General features: G+C 54.9%; 1 protein-coding gene across 6 annotated transcripts in view; it reads left to right on the forward strand.

Moving 5' to 3' along the window:
* LOC135261421 (dolichyl-diphosphooligosaccharide--protein glycosyltransferase subunit STT3B) overlaps positions 1-23,673 on the forward strand; it is a 70,106-nt gene that overhangs the window by 27,224 nt on the left and 19,209 nt on the right. For all 6 annotated transcript variants that reach the window (XM_064347705.1, XM_064347709.1, XM_064347708.1 and 3 more), the window contains exons 2-5: positions 6,694-6,802; positions 11,135-11,422; positions 19,991-20,056; positions 22,807-22,906. In XM_064347705.1, coding sequence (XP_064203775.1) covers positions 6,694-6,802; positions 11,135-11,422; positions 19,991-20,056; positions 22,807-22,906 — 563 coding nt within the window. The remainder of the gene's footprint in view (positions 1-6,693; positions 6,803-11,134; positions 11,423-19,990; positions 20,057-22,806; positions 22,907-23,673) is intronic.

The raw sequence follows: 23,673 nt of genomic DNA on the forward strand, positions 1-23,673 counted from the left end.
CCCCGCCGGGCCACAAAATGGCCAGACCCGACAAATGGATTTTTTCATTAAGAAAACACCTGGAAAAAAACTGAATGTCTCCACCGAGTGTGAAATTGAGTTTTATTTGAGCACCTCTTGAAAGTTGGGAGCGCGCGTGTGAGCCGAGAGTGTTCCGTTCGCTGTGGCCAGCCTAATGGACTGGACCGGAATGGTAATTTTCCCTCCGCTCTGCTCTTTACCAGGGGTTACATTTGCCCTTGGTTCCTCGTACAAAGGAGGCTTTTGGATGATAATGTGGAAATGTATTATGAAGTCACCACATCACTTTCTGGCTTTGTGCTCCATGCAAAGCGTCAGGCTCCACTCCTTATAGCCTTTTAAGTCCTGCAGGAGTTTGTCTGCAGACGGGCAGAGAGGGACAGATGTAATTGAGCTTCTGCCTGTTCCAGCTTTCTGCACTGTTGGAGGCTTAGTGCTAAAGCCATGTCCTGCCACCTAGACCTTTGTTCTCTCTGTTTCGTGATTATAAACTATTACTGTGCAAGACTTGATAGTTTTTTTTTTGGCCACACTTTATATAGCTAGTTGATATTCTTATCTTTGCTGAATCATGTACGTATATCTTGTACGTATATCTACACTACAAGTATTACATCTTTCTGAATTAGTCACATACATCTGTGCAGGGAATTTGGCCAGAACATTGACCCTAAATTCACATTGTTTGTTTGAGATTAGAAGTTAATTTTCCCAGAAAGCATTGTGTTTGCTTTTTGATGATCTGTAGACATGTTCTGACATGCCTACAAAGGCGTTATTCATGCTTTATGCCTTGTGACGTGTCTGAAATATTGAGACAAAAATATGTCTTGCAAAGTGCCTACAACTGAAATGTTTTGTTGTTTGGTGCAGTATGGTGTTGGTGTGTCTGATGAGAACGTGGGAGGCTGAGGGAGTTGTGAGCCCAATGTTGGATAAGCCTGTAAGCCTGAACCCAACACTGAACTGGCATTATAGCGGGACCTATTACGGATGAAGTGGTGTGGCTTGTCGCAAGGAACAAGGAGAAGTTAAATTCATATTTTTAATGAGTAGCTGACAGAATGGGCTGGTGGTTGTGCAGTATCGACAAGTACATTTTTCTTAGTCATCTGGTCATAGTTGGAAATGTAAAAATAAATGTTTAAATGGAAGATTTTCTGTTTGCTTTTTGAATAATAGCCTATAGTTTTTTCCAGTTCTGAATGCTCCATGTCTTATGAGTGAATCATGACTTTGGTATAGCGGACTTAAATTGTAAAATATGTTTGTACTGAGGGTCTTCCCTGGATATCACATGCAAATTAAATGAACTGCTAGGCCAGAGTAGGGTACGCTACAATTAATGGCAACTAGACTACATTTATGGATTTATTTGAGAAATCCAGAAATAGTTATTCACTTGAATTTAAATTTTGTGTCACAATGGTAAAGCCTTTTGACATTTTAATTTCTAGTTGTTTGTCATCATTGATTTTTCCTTCCGTGATTTTTTTTTTGTGCATCCATCTTTCGGATTTCTTTAAAATATAAAAAAGGAAGAACAGAGAACACTGTAATACAGTCTCTGCTCCATCATTCCCCTGATTTTTTAATAGTCTAGTCTTGCATTTTGAGCACGAACCTTTTTTTTACTTGCATTATTAAGGCCATTTCTGTAGTAACCTGAATGCAGGCTTATTAAAGATTTTATGAAACACGGCAAAGAGGCAGGGCGGGCAAACCCACTCGGATGCCAAAGCACCGTTCAAAAAGGCAGCTTCCTTCTCATCCAGGATTCCTGCAGTATGAACTGAAAATATCATTTCACGGCTGTAAAAATGGGGAGGCATTTGAAGGCTGCAGTCATTGCCTGTATGCAACAAGACCGGAGACAATCAATCAACGTGATCGATTGCGCCTCGCTAGGATGTAAGTTATGACTTATTAAAAAGTACAGAGTTGAAAGCAGAAGTTGATACCGCAGTTCTGTGCTTCATCAGTGTTGTTTCACAGCTGATCGAATAATCACGGTCCGAGCTCTATTCATCAGCTGCCCAGAGACGGCCTCGCTGGTGAAGCCTTCAGCCAGCCCTAGGAAAACTTGTGTGCGCATGCCTGGGTCAGTGTCTTTGTGTCTGTCTGTCTGGTGTGTGTGTGTGTGTGTGTGTGTGTGTGTGTGTGTGCGCATGCCTGGGTCAGTGTCTTTGTGTCTGTCTGTCTGGTGTGCGTGTGTGCGTGTGTGCGTGTGTGCGTGTGTGCGTGTGTGCGTGTGTGTGTGTGTGTGTGTGTGTGTGCGTGTGTGTGTGTGTGTGTGTGTGTGTGTGTCTATCTAGTATGTGCGTGTGTGTGCGTGCGTGCGCGTGCGTGTGTCTGTGTCTATCTAGTATGTGTTTGCGCGTGTGTGTGTGCGTGCGTGCGCACAGCGAGTCAGACAACCACCGCAGTTGCGTGTGAAATCTTTAGCAGTCTCTGCGTCAGAGGCTGGTCCCGTCACCTCCTCTCAGACATGGCTGCCATCGCAGAAGCCCCCTCAGGACCCGTTCACTGCGCGACCCCCCCAACAGCCCGTCCCTGACAGGCGCCCACGCGCCATCTCACCCCCCCCCCCCATCCCAGGGGCCGGCGGGCGCTTCTCCGCCTTTTAAACGACATTCCTCTGAAGCGGGTGGGGGTGTCCGGGGCGATGGGCGAGCTGTATCCCTCTCTGAGCCCAATTAAAAGCACAGGAGTCACGGGCCGCTTGTGTGGAACGCTAGCACTCAGAGAGGTGTGTTCACTACAGCTTCCGACTCAGAGGAGGATGGGAGAACCCAGCTGAAGCGTACCTGGAGCTGTACCCAGTAGTTTCTTCAGATGCCAGGGTATTATAATTCCAACCAGTATTCAGACTTAATTATATTCTGGCTTTAATTCACTCGGGCGCTTTGCCTAATAAATATTGTAATCAGCGGTGATCCAAGGTGATGCCTTTCCTTTGGCTGTTTTTATTCAAATGCGCTAGTGCTAAAGATGGTTGGGGTCTGAAGAGGGGCCATGCCAGTGTCAGTTCTCTGCTGACAGATGCATGATGGGATGTCACCAAGGCTGCACAACCGCGACTGAGCAGCAGAGGCCTTAAACAGAGCTCAGCTCAGTGGAACACAGTCAGCAGAGCACCTACTCCGGAGCCTCAACTCACGAGCTCGAATCTCCTGTGTGTTGTTTGGAAAGGCCAGACAAAAAAAAAAACAATTAAGCCCAAATCTTTCTGGAACATACTGTTAATGACCTATTAGCAGCCCAGCAAAGAAGGCCCAGGAGCTCCCCTATCCCTCCAACACTCTCCATCCTCATTCTGCTCTATAATAAGGACAGACCCAACTTCACCGTTGGACAGCATCACATAATGGGCTGGTGAGTTCAGAGCAAATGAGCGAGAGAGAGAGAGAGAGAAGTTCTAATCTTTTCTGGTTTTGATGGGGAGGCTGGCCGCCCAGTATCGGGACCGCAAGCTCCAGTGGAGTCCTGGGGCACGGGTGGTGAGTGGTGGGGATCTCTCTCATAACATGGCCACGTTCAGAGCCCTCTGAATAAGGATCACTTAGGAGGAGCAGTGACTTGTAACCCGGAGCGAACACTGGTGCACTTTGAGGGAAAAACACAATCTCACAAGCGGGCGGTTCGCCGACCCCGTGTGTCCGACCGGCACCCTGGCCTTCGAGCCGAAACGCGCGCCAAGTGAGGGGGTTCCTGGAGACCCGCGCCCCACCCCTCCATAGCGAACGCGGGGTCGGCTGGGTTTGCTTCAGCATTCCCCTCCAGCCCGCCATGTTGACTCACACAGCGAGCTCAGCCGGGCGTGGCACATCGCCCTGACTCCCAGACAGCGCGAGCGGCCAGGACAGAGCCCTTTTGTTGACGGGGAAGCGGGCAGAGGTGTCGGGAACAATGGCTCTGAAGATTGGAGTGTGAGGGAAGAAGAAAGAGGGGGGGGGGTGCAGATAAAGCCGCGCTCGCGGGCCGCTGCTCAGCCCGTCAAAAGGCTCGCGTCGCCGCGCCGACCTCCACGGCAACCGCCGCGGCTCGCGTGGTTCGTCTTCGTCGTTCGTCTTCGTCAGCCCCTCTGAACGTTCGCGGGGATGCGTCCTCTTGCTTGCGCTTCTTCAGGTGCGTCTAATTAAAGTGACTTTTCCGGTTTGGAAGCCGGGTCCGTTCATGATGATGAGTCTGTCCCCAGTTTCCTGTTTTTGTGTGTGATCCGTCTCTCTCCTCTCTGGCGGAGGAGCACTGAGGCTTTCCCCCTGCGGGCGTAGTGCGTAGCTTTCTCACACGCCGCCTTGCGTTTCCTCCGCTGTGGAAATGGGAGAGCGCGTGTATCAGTCACAGTCAGGGGCTCACGCTGCGCCTAATTGGGCCCATCCATCCCAGTCCTCGCCCCCCCCCCCCTCCCCCCCGGAGCGAGCTGGGCCAGGTGGCGGCTGCTCTCTCCTGTTTGAGCTGTGACCCGGGCTGCTGGAGCCGTGTGACCCCGGTGCGTGACGCAAACACGGTCAGTCGCGCCGCGGCGGCTAATCCCAGCGTGGGGGAGCACAGAGGCACACGCGTCCTGCTCCAGCGTGAGCGCGGAGGCACGGAGAGCAGTTAGCGCTCGATTGCTCTCCGCTGGAGACGCGTCCTCATTTCCCCGCGCGTGGTCATGCCAGTACGCCGGGTCCTTCTCTTTCTAACTGGGTGTTATTTTCCCCGTCTTGAAGCTTAAAGCTGAAGCGGCTTGAAGCTTAAAGCTGAAGCGGCTTGAAGCTGAAAGCTGAAGCGGCTTGAAGCTTAAAGCTGAAGCGGCTTGAAGCTTAAAGCTGAAGCGGCTTGAAGCTTAAAGCTGAAGCGGGAGAGGGTGCGCGTTGGATGCGGCATTTGGAAAAGAGCAGACTGGAGGCTTCGTGAGAGAGGCTCTCCCCCAGCCTGCGTCCGGACTGCAGGGATGCAGTAAGAAGCATTGGCGTGTTTGGCGGGACTGCGTTGTGTGCCCCGCGGAAAGGCGATCGCAGAGAGAGCCGGGGAGGGAGGGGGGTGGGGGGGAAACGCTTCGTTCTGGTGTACGCGAGACCGGTCGCAAAGTGTCCCTCCCAAATGCGATAGGGCAGCTCAAGTGCTTTCAGCGCTCGGCTTCACCCCCTCCTCAAACCCCCCCCCCCCCCCATCAGCCTCTGCAGTGTGGAGACGGTGGCCTGGTCGTAGGGTGGAGTTTGGTGAAGACGGGCCTGTACGGGCACAGAGCTCACACACACTGGGCTGCCTCACCCCCCCTCCGTTTGCTTGTCACCTCACGGCCCAGAACCCCGGAGAACAGCAGCTCCGCCGGTGACTGCTCATCTCCACTCTTCTGATGTGGAAATGTTCCGTGACTCTGTTCGGTTCTGCGGCTCTGTCGGGGCAGAAGAAAGGCCTCCCTGCAGAGATCTCCGTCCCTCCCCCGGGTCTGATGCATAAGCGCCGGGGTGTTTGGTACGGGGCGGCCCGTGGTGAGGACGGTTCCGATCCGTCCCGGTCACGGCCTCCCCGCGTTGGAAGCGCGACTCCGGGGGTAAATATTTGCGGAGCCCAACGCGCGGCCTCATTGACGATGCGGTTGAGGGTCCCGGGAGACCTTTTTTGTTCAGGGGCTGATCCTCATGCTGCTTTGATGCCATTGAAAGCCCTTTTCTCAGTCCATGCCTCAAGAACTGCGCGCACTCGCGTGTGTGTGTGTGTGTGTGTGTGCGCATGCGCATGCCTTCCACCTGTAGTTTTTGTAGACATTCAGACTTCACGATGGGCTTGGTGGTTTGAGACAGAAAACCGTCAGAGACAAAACTACTGCTCTCTGACAGAGCTGCAGTGTCTCTCTGGTTAGGTAGGGGGATGTAGTATTTCTGGTGCAGGGGGTGTTGCACTGCTGGGATTGCTGGTTTCAGCTGCTCTCATTTCCTTCTAGAGACAGCCTCCCCTTCAGGCGGCTGGTTGTCAGGGCAAAATCTGACCTTGGTGACTTCAGAATGGCCAGTAGGCAAATGTAGGCAAAACTGATTTTCTCACTTTCAGAGAAAGACCACTGACCGCACAAACTGATTTCTTTGACAAAGGTTCACCCACAGGCTTCCCTGATATACAGCTCTGAGTGAGATGGGTCTGATATACAGCACTGAGTGATATCGGAAGATAACATTTCAGGTTCATGTTTCCGGTTGATTTTTGTATTTACTATTAATTTCTTAGTTTTGGCTCGTGAGGTTCTGTTTGCGTGAGTTTTTGAACATTTGGTTTGTGGCATTACCCTCCTTTATTACCAGGTATTAAGAAACGAATCACTTTGATTCCTCTGTTTGATGACTTGTCATTGTTTCTTTAACCTGGGCAGACCATTGGATTATCCTGTGGGAATTTAGGCAGCAGGACTGTTGAAGAGCCGAGCAGCAGAGCAGCCGAGCAGCAGAGCAGCAGAGCAGACAGACAGAGCCCTCGGGATATTTACCCTCAGTCGGATGTTAAATTACGCTCAGCGTCACACTGATTATTTAGGAATATGACAGCAATTAGGACCAGTCTGGTCTTTAAATAGGCTTCTGCTTGTTTGCCTGTGTGCAGAGGCGAGCGGGCGGCACGCCCTCGTTTGCGTGCTCCTTGGCCCTCGCCGTTTGCCCTCGCACTGACGCCGTCCTCCTCCCTGTCCCGCAGGTTCAACTACCGGTCGACTCATCACCTCACCACAAACGGCTTCTACGAGTTCCTCAACTGGTTCGACGAGCGAGCGTGGTACCCCCTGGGGCGCATCGTGGGAGGAACCGTGAGTAGCGTCCGTCCGAGGGGGGGAGGGGAGGGGAGGAGGGGAGGGGGAGGGGAGGGTTTGGGGGCGTGGGGGGAGTGTTTCGGCGGCGCGCGGCTCCCGCCCCGGACGCTTTTGGGTGATGGAGCACTCCCCGGGCCGCTCCCGGCCTTGGCTGGGGCCGGCCGCCCGTTAATTTGGCAGATTTACGGGCCGGGCTTGTTTACCGACGGGACCCGCGGCGGTGGAGCGGGTGCCGCCATCAGCGTGAGTTACTCCCGCCCGATTTATTCCCCGTCTTGTTTTCCGGCCCGTGGACCCCTGCCCCCCCCCCCCCCCCTCCCCCCCCTCCCCCACAGTACAGACGGGCAGCTCCGCTCCTGTCCGAGTGAGAGCGGCCAGGCTGTGCTGTAATTACCGCCACGGGTGTTCAGGCCGCCGCCGCCGCGTCAGCAGCGCCAGGGTTCTACCGTCCCCAAAACGAGTCCCTGCGCACCTCCCTCACCTCCCTCAGCCAGAGGAGCAGCTGCAGCCGCACTCCTCCTGCTTTACCGCATTTACAAACCGCAGGGGAGAGAGAGGGAGAGAGGGAGAGAGAGGAGAGAGAGAGGAGAGAGCAGGAGAGAGAGGAGAGAGAGAGCAGGAGAGAGAGGAGAGAGAGAGGGGAGAGAGAGAGGAGAGAGAGCGGAGAGAGAGAGCGAGGGGGGAAGGAGAGAGAGAGAGAGGAGAGAGAGAGAGGAGGAGAGAGAGAAAGAAAGAGAGAGAGAGAGAGAGAGAGAGAGAGAGAGAGAGAGAGAGAGAGAGAGAGAGAGAGAGAGAGAGAGAGAGAGAGAGAGAGAGAGAGAGAGAGAGAGAGAGAGAGAGAGAGAGAGAGGAGAGAGAGAGAGAGAGAGGAGAGAGAGAGAGAGAGAGAGAGAGGGGAGAGAGAGGGGAGAGAGAGAGAGGGGAGAGAAGTGAGAGAGAGAGAGGAGAGAGAGAGAGAGAGAGGAGGAGGAGAGAGAGAGAGAGAGGGAGAGAGAGAGAGGAGAGAGAGAGGGAGGAGAGAGAGATGGGGAGAGAGAGGGGATGAGAGAAGCCTTTACTGAGAAAGCGCCGTAGGCACCGCCCCCATTCCTCCCGCCTCTCACGGGAGAAAGGGGGGGAGATCGTATCACGGCGGATGGATCAATGCGTCGGACGCTCCGCTCGATGGGCTCGGTCTCCAGCTGTGCAGCCGAAGCGCGTCCGTGGGGAGCCCGAGCGCTCGTCCCCGTCCCCGCCCCCGCCCCCGCGGCGCTCGTCCCCGCCCTCGCCCCCGCGGCGCTCGTCCCCGCCCCCGCCCCCGCTGAGCCCCGACGCTGCGGGGACGCTCTCATTAACCCGTGTAAGACTCCATTAACATGATTCAGGGCGCAGTTTAGAGCTGGCAGCAGATGCACGCAAGGCTGGGGCTGCCATAAAAAGCACATTCAGGGGCTGAGGAAGCGCTCCCCAGCGGCTCGGGCTGGGGCAGCGGCTCATGGAGGCGGCTCGTAGGCTCGCTGGCGCACGCTCAGGCCTGGGCTGGGACTGCAGCGAGCTCCGTTACCGCCAGTCGCTCTCCAGTCAGGCTTCGGTCAAAGCTTACTCCAGACATCCTGCTCCCGGCAACAAGAGATCGTCGCGCTACGTTACCGTTTGGCGGTACGCAAACAAACCCTTAAACCAGGGGCGCCCAGTCGTATGTCATGGAGGGCAGAGAGTCTGCAGGCTTTCATTCCGACCAATCACTTCACCTGCTGATTTCACTGGTTAGTTCCCTCCTCTCTCAAAGGTGGGTTAAGGGTTGAAATCAGCGGGTGAAGTGATTGGGCGGCATAAAAACCTTGCGTACTCCTCTGTCCTCCATGGCACACGATTGGGAACCACTGCCTTAAACCATAGATACTCAAAGCTCGCCCTCAAATCTCAATCCGGCCTTGGTCTTTTTGGCCAGACTGTATTCACACCTGACTCCCAGGTAAAGGGAGGTTGGAAAACCGGCAGTTCATGGCCCTCGAAGGACCGCAATTGGAGTAACAGGGCCTTAAAACTTCCAGGGAAAAGTCTGGAATGGAAGCGAAATACGTTAACGAGGTGTTAATTTAATTTGGGACATTTGTTGCTTCAGTACATTTGATATGAAGCTCGTGTTGAAATAATTGGCAGCTCCTGCTTCAGGCTTCAGATCGTGACACATCAGTCCAACGCTTTCTTAAACTTGCGTTTTTAACAGGCTTTGCACATTTCTTTACCATCTTACAAATTAGAATCTGGATGTAAAACCAATTAGCGTTGGGTCAGTTTTACTTCTTCAAGTGAAGAACACAAAGACCTGTGTGACGGAGAGCCACTGGTACTGCCGGACCTCCGGAAAGCTAATTAAATAAAGTGCCAGGCAGCAAAAAGCCTCCCCTGACATTGAAAATGCTACAGTGCCTTATTCAAATCACAGGTCAATACCAGCCTCCTTTGAAGATTTACCTGAAAGGCATAGTCTTTTTAGAGTTCCACTTCACTAGTCTTTTTCAACATCAGCTACATCAATTGCTTTGTTTTGATGCATGAAATGGGCTAACCAAGGTCGAGAGGAATCCGAAAATGTTTTTTCCTGAAAACTTCAAGCGGTGTTTAACAGTTGAAGCGCTCTGCGGTTCCGCTCTGCGGTTCCGCTCTGCAGGGCAGAAGCGCTTAGTGCAGAGTGACCTTCTCGAATTGCGTTTGTGCACCGTAAGCTAATTAGTTTGTGAATGCGTCGAGTTTAGTGTGCGCTCCACCCACTCAGCAAGCGGGTCGCGGAGAGTGTCACTACAGTGTCACACTCCCCGCGGTGCCGGGAGATCTCTGGAGGTGGATCTGTGCGAAGAACAGGGCTCTGTGATCCGGAATCCGATGGAGTATTTTCAGAGAGGTTTATCTACCGGCTGCCTTGACTGTATCAGAGTTTGCAAATGACCTGATGAGTCATTGATTGATTTTCCCCATGCGGAAATGTATTCTTAGATTTTATGAGGTATTTTATGAGGTGTCCTGTCCATTTAATATTAACATACCCCAGATTTAAACATGTGAACCATCACACACACACACACACACACACGTATGAGTGGAGCATTGTGTAAAAATTCTGAACTGTTGCAATTGATTTGACATCTGAAACTATCACTGAATAACAATAACCAGGGATCAGTCCCTCTCTTTCTCCCTGCTCACTTGCTTTCTCTCCATCCCTCTCTCTCTTCCCCTCGCTCTCTCCTCCTTTCCCCTCTCTCACTCACCCTTTCCGATACGAGCAGCTGATGGCTGTGACAGGCCCCATTAATTGTGCATGATGACATAAGTCTCTGTGCGCAGTTAAGTCACACACATCTGCAGCTAGACTTAGGGGATGTCAGTAAAGTGACAGCTTTTCTTCTCTATAGTGCGTCTCTGCTGTTGCTCTGTCTGGCTGCGTTGCCTTGTTTATCGTTAAAGAGGAACTGCAGAATTTAGCGCAGTCAGGTCGGCTCTTGGCTCCGGAATAAGAGTGATTCCAGCATCTGTTGTTTCGGGCAATTAAAAGGGTAATTATTTAGTGCTTATTTTTAATGTGGTGCATTAGGGGGAACGTGCCCCTCAGGACGGGGCGACGGGGAGAGGATTTGGGCACAGGGTGCTGCAAAGCACCGATCGAGGGACTGCAGCTCTGCCCCGGGCCCCGCTGGCGACAGGTTTAAGACCCCGGGGTTCAGGGGGTGATGAATACCCGGGTGCCCTGTGCTGGGCCGGTACAGTTTGCTCTAAAATGCAGCAGTTTGGCTGCAGGGACCCAGAGCCTTTCTGCTCTGCCTGCACAGGGGCCGGAAGAGCTCAGTGTGGCATGGGTTAGGCTGCAGAGGGGGATGGTATCAGATCAAATTATGAGCGATCACCACACTCCTGGCCTCACTACTGAGGAAGGTATACAGGCTTTTTAAAAATACTGTGGAATTGTCCAAGGAAGTTACGCAGTGTCAGGGCTCTATGGTGCTCCAGTTTTAGAAGCATTTGCTCCTGAAAATTGATATTTACTAAGTGGAAAAATGATTTGGGAGCACATCTACTACTAATTGGGATTCATTAGTGTGCTCCTTCATTTTTAAATTTTTAATTTTTCAACTTGGGAGCACATGTGCCCTTGGGAAAAAATGTTAGCTAGAGCCCTGAGAGAGTCTGTATGTGTGCATGGATGACATGGACTGACTTAGTGCTCAGTATGTAAATAGTGATAAACCCGTGCTGTTTAATGAGAGTGTAGAAGCCCTGTCCTGTGCTCCAGGTTAAGATGGCAGCCGTGGTAAATCCGTCTCTCCCCCGCTCCCCCCGTGTTTCCCGCAGGTATACCCGGGCCTGATGGTGACGGCGGGCCTCATCCACTACGTGCTGAACCTGCTGCACGTGACCGTGCACATCCGGGACGTGTGCGTCTTCCTGGCCCCCGTCTTCAGCGGCCTGACCTCCATATCCACCTTCCTGCTCACGCGGGAGCTGTGGAACCAGGGGGCGGGGCTCCTGGCCGCCTGCTTCATCGCCATCGTCCCCGGCTACATCTCCCGCTCCGTCGCCGGCTCCTTCGACAACGAGGGCATCGCCATCTTCGCCCTGCAGTTCACCTACTACCTTTGGGTAGGAGCCGCGACCGCACATGACCACACAACACACACACACACACGCACACACACCACACACCACACACCACACACACGACCACACACACACGCACACACACACGCACACACACCACACACGCACACGACCGCACACACACACGCACACGACCGCACACACACACACTCACACACGACCGCACACACACACACACACACCACACACACACACACACACACGCACACACACACACACACACACACACACACACACACACACCACACACACACGACCACACACACACGCACGCACACACACGACCACACACACACGCACACACACACGCACACACACACACACACGCACGCACACACACACGACCACACACACACCACACACACACCACACACACGCACACACACACACACACACACGACCGCACACACACCACACACGCGACCACACACATACACGCGCACACACACACGACCACGCACACACACACCACACACACACGACCACACACACACACACACACACACACGACCACACGCACACGACCACACGCACGCACACACACACACACACACACACACATGACCGCACACACACACACCACACACACACACACACACGACCGCACACACACACGCATGCACACACACACACACCACACACACACACACGACTGCACACCACACACACACACACACACACACACACACACACACACACGCTTTGAGGTCCTGTGCCTGTTCACACTGATGAGGAGAGTTATGCTAATGCGGCAGACTTGCAGGCTGTTGCATGCTGTTATTGCCACTCCATTGGTGGTGCAAGTTTGCCTTTTTTAGTTTTCCTTTTTCTTTTTTTTTGGGCCCCCCAGTGCTGTTTTGAACTCAATTAGGAGTCTGGCAGCTTGTGCTCCGGTTGGCGGTGTCTCCGAGGCAGCCGCTCTGCCGAGAGGAGCGCTGGGGTCAGAACGCACGGTACGGCACGCCGGGGAATGCGTACGAAGCGTTACCGCGACGGCCAGCCCAGAGCGCCGCTTCCCTCCCCCCCCGTCCTCCCCATCTCTCTGCCGATCACGTAATTGGACGAAGGCTGCCCTGAGCCGCCGCTGTAAGTCAGCGGGAAGCCCAGCTTTCCTCTCCTTACTGAAAAAGAGGCAGAATGTTCGCCCTACGCAAACCGCACAAATGCGGTGTTTCTCAAGGAAAAACACATCCTGATTTCTCCTGCCATTCCGCCTCCTTTAACAGTGAGCGCTGTTGAAAATATTAGCGGCTTTTTTGTCCGCTCTTCCATTTTAATGAAGCGAGAGGGTCTGAATAAGCACTGATACGGCAACAGCCATTTTCCATTGTGCAGGTAAATGAAGCCCATTCAGCTGCACAGTACAAACGAAGCACAGTCTCGGGGTGCAGGTGTTATTGACGGTGTCACTCCTCCACCGAAGCGCGTCTCTCTTGTGCGGCCGCCGTACGAGCGCGTGCGAGGACGGAATCGGCGTGCGGGGGGGATAAGCAGGTTTCATTCGCACGCCCCGCAACGTATCGTCGAATCGACCTTTGGCACCGAACGGATCGATTCTCCTCCAGCTTGCACGATCAATTTCCGCCCACCACCCCACCCGACGTGGCCGCCATGCTGTGCCGCCCGCGCCTGTGCGCCCGGGCTCGCTCTCGTACCGCTCGCGCTTAAAGACGCTACGCTCGCTCTCGTATCGCTCGCGCTTAAAGACGCTACGCTCGCTCTCGTACCGCTCGCGCTTAAAGACGCTACGCTGACGCTACGCTACCCTCGCTCTCGTACCGCTCGCGCTTAAAGACGCTACGCTGACGCTACGCTCGCTCTCGTACCGCTCGCGCTTAAAGACGCTACGCTCGCTCTCGTACCGCTCGCGCTTAAAGACGCTACGCTCGCTCTCGTACCGCTCGCTCTTAAAGACGCTACGCTCGCTCTCGTATCGCTCGCTCTTAAAGACGCTACGCTCGCTCTCGTACCGCTCGCGCTTAAAGACGCTACGCTCGCTCTCGTACCGCTCGCTCTTAAAGACGCTACGCTCGCTCTCGTACCGCTCGCTCTTAAAGACGCTACGCTGACGCTACGCTCGCTCTCGTACCGCTCGCGCTTAAAGACGCTACGCTCGCTCTCGTACCGCTCGCTCTTAAAGACGCTACGCTCGCTCTCGTACCGCTCGCGCTTAAAGACGCTACGCTCGCTCTCGTATCGCTCGCGCTTAAAGACGCTACGCTCGCTCTCGTATCGCTCGCGCTTAAAGACGCTACGCTCGCTCTCGTACCGCTCGCGCTTAAAGACGCTACGCTCGCTCTCGTACGCTCGCTGCTTAAAGACGCTACGCTCGCTCTCGTACGCTCGCGCTTAAAGACGCTACGCTCGCTCTCGTACCGCTCGCGCTTAAAGACGCTACGCTCGCTCTCGTACCGCTCGCTCTTAAAGACGCTACGCTCGCTCTCGTACCGCTCGCTCTTAAAGACGCTACGCTCGCTCTCGTACCGCTCACGCTTAAAGACGCTACGCTCGCTCTCGTACCGCTCACGCTTAAAGACGCTACGCTCGCTCTCGTACCTCTCGCGCTTAAAGACGCTACGCTCGCTCTCGTACGCTCGCGCTTAAAGACGCTACGCTCGCTCTCGTACCGCTCGCTCTTAAAGACGCTACGCTCGCTCTCGTACCGCTCGCGCTTAAAGACGCTACGCTCGCTCTGTACGCTCGCGCTTAAGACGCTACGCTCGCTCTGTACCGCTCGCGCTTAAAGACGCTACGCTCGCTCTCGTACCGCTCGCGCTTAAAGACGCTACGCTCGCTCTCGTACCGCTCGCGCTTAAAGACGCTACGCTCGCTCTCGTACCGCTCGCGCTTAAAGACGCTACGCTCGCTCTCGTACCGCTCGCGCTTAAAGACGCTACGCTCGCTCTCGTACCGCTCGCTCTTAAAGACGCTACGCTCGCTCTCGTATCGCTCGCGCTTAAAGACGCTACGCTCGCTCTCGTACCGCTCGCGCTTAAAGACGCTACGCTCGCTCTCGTACCGCTCGCGCTTAAAGACGCTACGCTCGCTCTCGTACCGCTCGCTCTTAAAGACGCTACGCTACGCTACGCTCGCTCTCGTACCGCTCGCGCTTAAAGACGCTACGCTCGCTCCGTACTCGCCGCTGCTTAAAGACGCTACGCTACGCTCGCTCTCGTACCGCTCGCGCTTAAAGACGCTACGCCGCTCGTCTCGTACCGCTCGCGCTTAAAGACGCTACGCTCGCTCTCGTACCGCTCGCGCTTAAAGACGCTACGCTCGCTCTCGTACCGCTCGCGCTTAAAGACGCTACGCTCGCTCTCGTACGCTCGCTCTTAAAGACGCTACGCTCGCTCTCGTACCGCTCGACGCTTAAAGACGCTACGCTCGCTCTCGTACGCTCGCGCTTAAACGGACGCTACGCTCGCTCTCGTACCGCTCGCGCTTAAAGACGCTACGCTGCGCTCCTCGTACGCTCCGCTAAAGACGCTACGCTCCTCTCGTACGCTCGCTAAAGACGCTACGCTCGCTCTCGTACCGCTCGCGCTTAAAGACGCTACGCTCGCTCTCGTACCGCTCGCGCTTAAAGACGCTACGCTCGCTCTCGATCGCTCGCGCTTAAAGACGCTACGCTCGCTCTCGTACCGCTCGCGTCTTAAAGACGCTACGCTCGCTCTCGTACCGCTCGCAGCTTAAAGACGCTACGCTCGCTCTCGTACCGCTCGCGCTTAAAGACGCTACGCTCGCTCTCGTACCGCTCGCCTTAAGAGCGCTACGCTCGCTCTCGTACCGCTCCGCTTAAAGACGCTACGCTCGCTCTCGTACGCTCGCTCTAAAGACGCTACGCTCGCTCTCGTACGCTCGCGCTAAGAGACGCTACGCTCGCGCTACGTACGCTCGCTTAAAGACGCTACGCTCGCTCTGACCGCGCGCTGACGCTACGCTCGCTCTCGTACCGCTCGCGCTTAAAGACGCTACGCTCGCTCTCGTACCGCTCGCCTTAAAGACGCTACGCTCGCTACGTACCGCTCGCGCTTAAGACGCTACGCTCGCTCTCAGACGCTCGCTAGCTAAGACGCTACGCTCGCTCTCGTACCGCTCGCTCTTAAAGACGCTACGCTCGCTCTCGTCCGCGGCTAAAGCCGCTACGCTCGCTCTCGTAACGCTCGCTACTAAAGACTACGCTCGCTCTCGTACCGCTCGCGCTTAAAGACGCTACGCTCGTCTCGTACGCTCGCGCTTTAAAGACCTACGCTCGCTTCGTTCGCTCCGCTAAGACGCTACGCCGCTCTCGTTATCGCTGCGTCTTAAAGACGCTCTCGCTCGCTCTGTACCGCTCGCGCTTAAAGCGCACTTCGTACGCCGTGTACGGCGCTAGACGTAGCTCGCTCTCGTACCGCTCGCGCTTAAAGACGCTACGTCTCGCTCTGTACCGCCGCTCTTAGACCTGCTCGTCCGTGAGGCTCGCCTTACCTACGCTCGCTCTCGTACGCTCCCTTAAGACGCTACGCTCGCTCATCGTACGTGTCGTTAAAGACGCTACGCTGACGCTCGCGTCTCGTCCGCTCTGCTTAAAGACGCTACGCGCTGACGCTCTGCTCGCCTCGTCGCGCCTTGAACAGCTGTGACGCTCGCTCTCGTACCGCTCGCGCTTTAAAGACGCTACGCTCGCTCTCTACCGCTCGCTCTTAAAGACGCTACGCTCGCTCTCGTACCGCTCGCTCTTAAAGACGCTACGCTCGCTCTCGTACCGCTCGCGCTTAAAGACGCTACGCTGACGCCGCGGGCTCGCTCTCGTACCGCTCGCTTAAAGACGCTACGCTCGCTCTCGTACCGCTCGCTTAAAGACGCTACGCTCGCTCTCGTACCGCTCGCTTTAAAGACGCTACGCTCGCTCTCGTACGCTCACGCTTAAAGACGCTACGCTCGCTCTCGTACCGCTCGCTTAAAGACGCTACGCTCGCTCTCGTACGCTCGCGCTTAAAGACGTCCCACGCTACGCCTCTCCGTACCGCTCGCTCTTAAAGACGCTACGCTCGCTACTCGTACCGCTCGCGCTTAAAGACGCTACGCTCGCTCTCGTACCGCTCGCTCTTAAGACAGTGACGCTACGTCGCTCGCTCTCGCACCGCTCGCTCTTAAAGACGCTACGCTGACGCCGCGGGCTCGCTCTCGTACCGCTCGCTCTTAAAGACGCTACGCTGACGCCGCGGGCTAGCTCTCGTACCGCTCGCGCTTAAAGACGCTACGCTACGCTGCGGGCTCGCTCTCGTACCGCTCGCGCTTAAAGACGCTACGCCAGACGCTCTCTCGCGGTAAACGGCCTAAAGGCTCTTATCCCATTCAGCTCAGACTCAAGGACTCGGGCTCTTGAGTTAAATGCGCTGAGCGGATGTGTAATCTACACTGAGCGCATTCCGTGCTGCCAGGCCGGGAGCCGTGTGATGAACCGACCGCCTGTGGGCCGCCGACGTTCGTCCAGCAGGCCCGTGTGACGGCGCGGGGACAGTGATGTCAGCGAATGGGTTTGCCCCGCGGTGCGACCTGACCCCAGTCTCCTCTGTGTGCTGTGAAACCGTCCCCTCTTCCTGCTCGTATCCGTGATGGATGCCTTCCCCTCCCGCCCCTCCGGCTACGTTTCTCCCTTTGTGCGGAGCTCAGAGGCTGCAGGGCCACGCCCGAGCGGAGCAGGATGGGCGGTGTTAACTGGAGCCCGGAGCGGCCTGACGTCGCGTCTGGCTGCTCCCCTTTAATTGCTGTAATTTAATTGGAGTGGTGGAGCGGCAGTGGACCGAGCGTCTGCTTACCGCTGCTCTTCAGTGCCTGTCCTGGGCCAGCTGTGACATCACTCTTACGCACAGAAGAGTCTATACCTGTCCTGGGTCAGCTGTGACATCACTCTTACGCACAGAAGAGTCTGTACCTGTCCTGGGTCAGCTGTGACATCACTCTTACGCACAGGAGATTCAGTGCCTGTTCTGGGCCAGCTGTGACATCACTCTTACGCACAGGAGATTCAGTGCCTGTTCTGGGCCAGCTGTGACATCACTCTTACGCACAGGAGAGTCTATACCTGTCCTGGCTCAGCTGTGACATCACTCTTACGCACAGGAGATTCAGTGCCTGTCCTGGGCCAGCTGTGACATCACTCTTACGCAGAGAAGAGTCTGTGCCTGTCCTGGCTCAGGTGTGACATCACTCTTACAGTAACGTCAGAAATGTACTGTATTTAACATTTATTTAACCAACTCAAAAACTGAAACAAAAGCTCAACTAAGAGGCCTAAATGAGTAAATATAAAATAAAAAATAAATGTCAGCAAACATGTCTTTATACATAAATACATACATGTATTTAGAAGCTGTAGCATTAACCCTTGTGGGGCGATGGAACTGTACTGTGCAGTTCAGGCAGTCACTTCATCGAACCCCAGACCAGCCGGTGATGCTGAAGCTTGATTACTGGGCTCTGGAGGTCTGCAGGCTTTAGCTGCCTTCCTGTTTGATACCGGCCTGCGTACTCCGGGAACACCCGGCCAGGTGATTCGCTCTCAGGATGACGACCTCACAGGCGGAGGGGCGTGGGCTCTGGGGCAGTCAGTCAGCGATTGGGACGGGCAGGGTGGAGGTTTCGGAGGCGTGTTTTTAAAAGCGGACCGTGTCATTCACGACCGGCTCAGCTGAAGGTATCTGGGCAGCGCATGGGTAGCTGCCGTTATCGGTCTTATTTACAGCGGCCTGTTCCGCCGTCTTCCCTCGCGGAGCGTGAGGGGCTGTCTCTCCCACGCCAGGAAGGGCCGCCATTATTCCAGCGCTCATTTGTTCTGCTAATAACCCATTCAGCTTGGGCCGCTTAACCTTCTCCGGGTTTCCCTGTTCTCCCCAATCTATAATTGAATCCCCTCCGGCCCGCGGGGCCTGCCCTTCCCGGGGCCCGCCGGCTCGCCCGCGTCTCGCCCGCCCGTCCCCTCGCCCCCACCGCCGCTTCGTCCCGGACCGAGACGAGGTCGGCCGCCCGCGCCGCGGCGAACGCGCGTCGCTCGGAGAGAGGCGCCGGGGCGGAACACTGCGCCGGCGTTAGGGCCGCTCTCTGATGAGCCCCGCTGACCCGCGCCCCCCGAGCCCCCTCGCCTGCACCCCCCGAGCCCCCTCCCCTGCCCCCCACTACCCCCGCTCTTATTACTGCACTGATCCGGAGGGGCAGAGGTCCCCACCACTCTTTATTACAGCCTTCCACACACACCTGCCTTTCTGCTCTTTATTACGCCCATACATGTCTCTCCCTCCCCTCCTCCTCCCTCTGTACATATAGGAGATATATATAGAACATGTTCTTTCTTCTCTCTCTTTCTCTGTCTCCCCTCACTCTCTTGCCCCTTTTCCTTTCACTCTCCAGATCTTTTCATCTCATGCTGTCCCTCTCTTTCTCGCTAGCTTACTCTCTTGCTCTTTCTCTCTCCCTCTCTAGCTCTCTCTCTTTCATGTCTCTCGCTCTCTTTCTTTATCCCTCCCTTTCTATCCCTCTCTCTCTCTCTCTCTCTCTCTCTCTCGTTCTCTCTCCACTTCTCACAGCTCAGTGTCTGTTGTTCTGTTTGGAGGACTCAGATATACAAAATGTCTCATTGTCAGCTCTCCTCCATCTCCTGAATGAATTCTTAGTGTGAAATGCACATGACAGTCCAGCACTCTGCAGTGCATTAGAAACCCGTGCCTGCAATACAGAGCTGAACCCCGCAGCGTGTCAGGGACATTATAAAACCTGTGTGTGAAGGGCTTAGGGGGGGGTGCTCTCCAGTGGGACAGATTAAACTTGTGGGTTCCGTTTAGAAGCGGTCTAAATAAAATATATATATTTTTTTTTTAAATAAATAATCAAGCGCTACACTGACCAACACACTTAATAATTTCTCATTTAAATGTTTAAGGCATAAATCATTCGTGCAGATGATTAATATCTGACTGCCCTGTGTCCTGTTTGGTCGCTGAAGAGCAGTTGTGCAGAGAGAGAGGGAGAGAGTGCTGCTCTTGCTTTTGTGAGCTGGGACGGTAGCAGATGCAGTCAGTGGCCCCAAAGCAGGCGGGACGTCCCGTGTGCTGCTGCTGCAGAGGCAGGTCCTCAGACAGAGGGGCGCTGTGGGGGCACGGGGCGGTGTTCTTAAGGGCTCTGATGTTCCTCTGGGGTTAGCAGCGCCCCCTCTCTCCGCTAACGCAGTCAGACGCGTCCTTCCAGACAGCTGCGCGCCGCGTGCTGATTGGGCGCAGCTGACGAGGCTCCCTTTCACGCTCGATCACCCCCCCCACCCCCACGCAGGAGCATTTAGCCCTAATTAGAAAAGCGCTTTAAAGTCTTCGGCTGGGTCCGCTAATGGCTCTCGCTTAAAGCTGCTTAATTTGGCTTTGTCTCCTCGGCAGCGAGCGACGCCCGGGCTGAATTATGGGTGATTACGGTGATGCAGAGCGCGCGCTTGAGAGTTTCTGTTAACCCTTTCCCCTCCGTGTCCCCTCTCTCTCTCCCTCTCTCTCTCTCTCTCCCCGCCTCTCCCCCTCCTCGCAGGTGAAGTCCGTTAAAACCGGCTCGGTCTTCTGGACAATCGGATGCTGCCTCTCCTACTTCTACATGGTGAGTGCCGACGGCCGCTGTTGCCATGGCCACGGGCGAGGGGGGGGGCTGATAGCGCTCAGCGGGCTCCCTGAGCTCAGCGGGCGGGAGGCTTTTATGAATGGGAACGGCCGCAGGAAGTGGCAGGTGTCGCATCGGAGAGCGCGGTCACGCCGAAGTGAGGCGCAGGGAGAGAGCCCGTCCAGATCAGGGGCTCGAACCGCGACCGTCCCTCAAAGAGGAGCGCGGTTTAGACCGCAGCGCCACCGCGGGTTAGCGCACCCGGAGGGCGCGCGGCTGAGAGACTGTGATGGGGCTCGTCCCCTCCCCGTTCGCCTCTGATTGAGAGCTAAATGGGGACAAGGAGAAGAGACGCGCCTCCAATCTCTCGAGGAAAATTTCTCTCATTAGAAGAGGTTGTCATGTGAGATGGATTGTAGGAACCCGGGCCCATCGATCACGCCGGGCGTCTGAACCCAGGGCGGAGGGAACAGCACCAGCGGTCGCACAACATTTGAGACCCCGGATTTCTATGGAGAAAACCAAGATGATTAATAACTCAGAATCCACCCAGCTACACACACGCACACACACATACGCACACACACATACACGTACGCATGTATGCGCACAAACAAACACATACGCACACACACATACACGTACGCATGTATGCGCACAAACACACATACGCACACACACACATGCACGTACGCACACTCACACATACATACGCATGTACGCGCGCACACACATATGCGCACACACGCACACACACACGTACACGCACACACGCACACACACACATACACGTACGCATGTACGCGCACAGACACACATGCGCACATACACACACATACGCACACACACACATACACGTACGCATGTACGCGCACACACACACATACGCACAAACACACACACACACACACACATACGCACACACACATACACGTACGCATGTATGCGCACAAACACACATACGCACACACACATACACGTACGCATGCATGCGCACAAACACACATACGCACACACACACACACACACATATGCATGTACGCACACTCTCACATACATACGCATGTACGCGCGCACACACGTATGCACACACACACGCACGCACTCTGAGGTTTACAGAGGTGTGCTGAGGCCCTGCCCCCACCCCTTGTGCATCAGAACCGAATTGTTCCTACGGTCCTGCAGTGGAGCCTGCTCGCGAGGCCGCCCGGTGGCCACTCCGCACCCTGCAGCGGGGCGTAATCCTCCTGTGCTTGGCGGTGAGCGAGAGGCCGTCGCGACTCCACCGTGCGCGACCCCGCCCGGACCGCGGGTCAGCTCCTCTCCGAAACCAGGGCCGTCTCAACCGCCAGAATGGGCCGGTCCGCTCCCCGTAGTTGGCGGTTTTCGGGCCTATCCCAGAGGTCTTTGCGCCGCGCTGGCCCAATCTCTCCCGATGTCCGTCCCCAGGAGCGAGGCCAGAGTTCCTCTTCCTCCTCCCGTTGGGGACCTGTGAGCCGGGTCCTGTCCTCCGGGTGACCCTCTGGCCCCAGCGTCTGCTGCTGATCCGCTCCCCACGTCTGCGGTACCGGCCTGCTGATAACGACAGCCCTGCGAGCCAGGAGCCACAGGAAAGAGGCTGAGAGGCTGGGCCGTGTGGCCGCCACACTGCGCCTCCCCCTCCCCTCTCCCGAGCCTCCTGAGAGGAGGTGGGTGGAGGGCTGAGAGGGAGGGAGAGGCGGACAGTGACAGCTGAAGGACAGGCTCTTCTCTCCCGCAGTGACGTTCTCTTCCCTGAAGGGAACGCTTTCAGGCCTGTGTTAGCGGGAAGTCCTCCTCCTTACATAAATCACAGTTACTACGCCCCTCTTCTGAGCTGTGTCATACCTGCGCCCTCACACGCATGTGCACACTCGCATCTAAACACTTTCACATGTATGTGCACACTCGCATCTAAACACTTTCACATGTATGTGCACACTCACCATCTTGCACACATTAACGTACCCACACCTAAACACTCACACTGTCATCTCACAAGTGAGCCATCACGCTCTGTCTCACTCTCACACACGTACTTACGCACGCACAAACACACACGCACACGCACACACGCACACACACACACACACACAGGCCATTAGCATTGAGTGGCAGGACGTCAGGCGTCCCGGGACCAGCGCTGTCAAACGAAACGCTGCCCTCAGCTCAGCATCCCCCCCCCCCCCCAGCGGGTTCGTTCTCAGTTATCTCCCCCCTCTCCAGAACGCCTCTGACACCATGCGTGAGAGCTGAGACTGAGCCGGGCCCACACCCTGCTCAGATAATGAGCTCAGGCATTCATACGCCACGCTGCAGACGGCGCTAGAAGAGATGGCCACGCTGGCCCACCTCAGAGGAGTGTTTCACTCAGATTCCTACAGTCATTTCTCCTCGCTTCCTCGCTTCGATGGTGTAGCGATTAAGTCCGGTCAGTTTGTCTGCTGCAGTTTATGCGCGTTTGAACACTTTTAGCGGTTATCTGTGTGGGACGTTTGTGCTTTGTTTTTATCTGCTTTTGACTTGTTTGAGGTGTCGTTGGTGTGTGTGTGTGTGTGTGTGTTTCCCTGCAGTCTGCTGTGGGTGGGGGTGATTAAGGTGGCTGCTTGGGAATGGAGTGTGTTTGGTGTGTATCAGCTGTTTGTTGTGTGTGTTTGGCGCTCCGCACACCTCTTTGTGGGGTTGACAGAAGTGTTTGGTGTGTTAATGTGTGTGTGTGTGTTTTGTTTCAGGTTTCTGCGTGGGGAGGCTACGTGTTCATCATTAATCTGATCCCCCTCCATGTGTTTGTGCTGCTGCTCATGCAGAGATACAGCAGGAGAGTCTACATAGGTGAGTGACTGCACACTTACCTGTCTAATGCATCAGTGAGTGTCCACACACTCTTATCTAATACATCAGTGAGTGTCCACGCACTCTTACCTGTCTAATGCATCAGTGAGTGTCCACACACTCTTACCTGTCTAATACATCAGTGAGTGTCCACACACTCTTACCTGTCTAATGCATCAGTGAGTGTCCACACACTCTTATCTAATACATCAGTGAGTGTCCACACACACACTTACCTGTCTAATGCATCAGTGAGTGTCCACACACTCTTATATGTCTAACACATCAGTGAGTGTCCACACACACTCTTATCTGTCTAATGCATCAGTGAGTGTCCACACACACTTACCTGTCTAACACATCAATGAGTGTCCACACACACTCTTACCTGTCTAATACATCAGTGAGTGTCCACACACACTCTTACCTGTCTAACACATCAGTGACTGTCCACACACACTCTTACCTGTCTAATGCATCAGTGAATGTCCACACACACACTTACCTGTCTAATGCATCAGTGAGTGTCCACACACTCTTACCTGTCTAACACATCAGTGAGTGTCCACACACTCTTACCTGTCTAATGCATCAGTGAGTGTCCACACACACTTACCTGTCTAACACATCAATGAGTGTCCACACACACACTTACCTGTCTAATACATCAGTGAGTGTCCACACACACTCTTACCTGTCTAACACATCAGTGAGTGTCCACACACACTTACCTGTCTAATACATCAGTGAGTGTCCACACACTCTTA

Source organism: Anguilla rostrata, chromosome 8 (genome assembly GCF_018555375.3).
Source record: "Anguilla rostrata isolate EN2019 chromosome 8, ASM1855537v3, whole genome shotgun sequence".
In the NCBI taxonomy this organism is placed as follows: domain Eukaryota; kingdom Metazoa; phylum Chordata; class Actinopteri; order Anguilliformes; family Anguillidae; genus Anguilla; species Anguilla rostrata.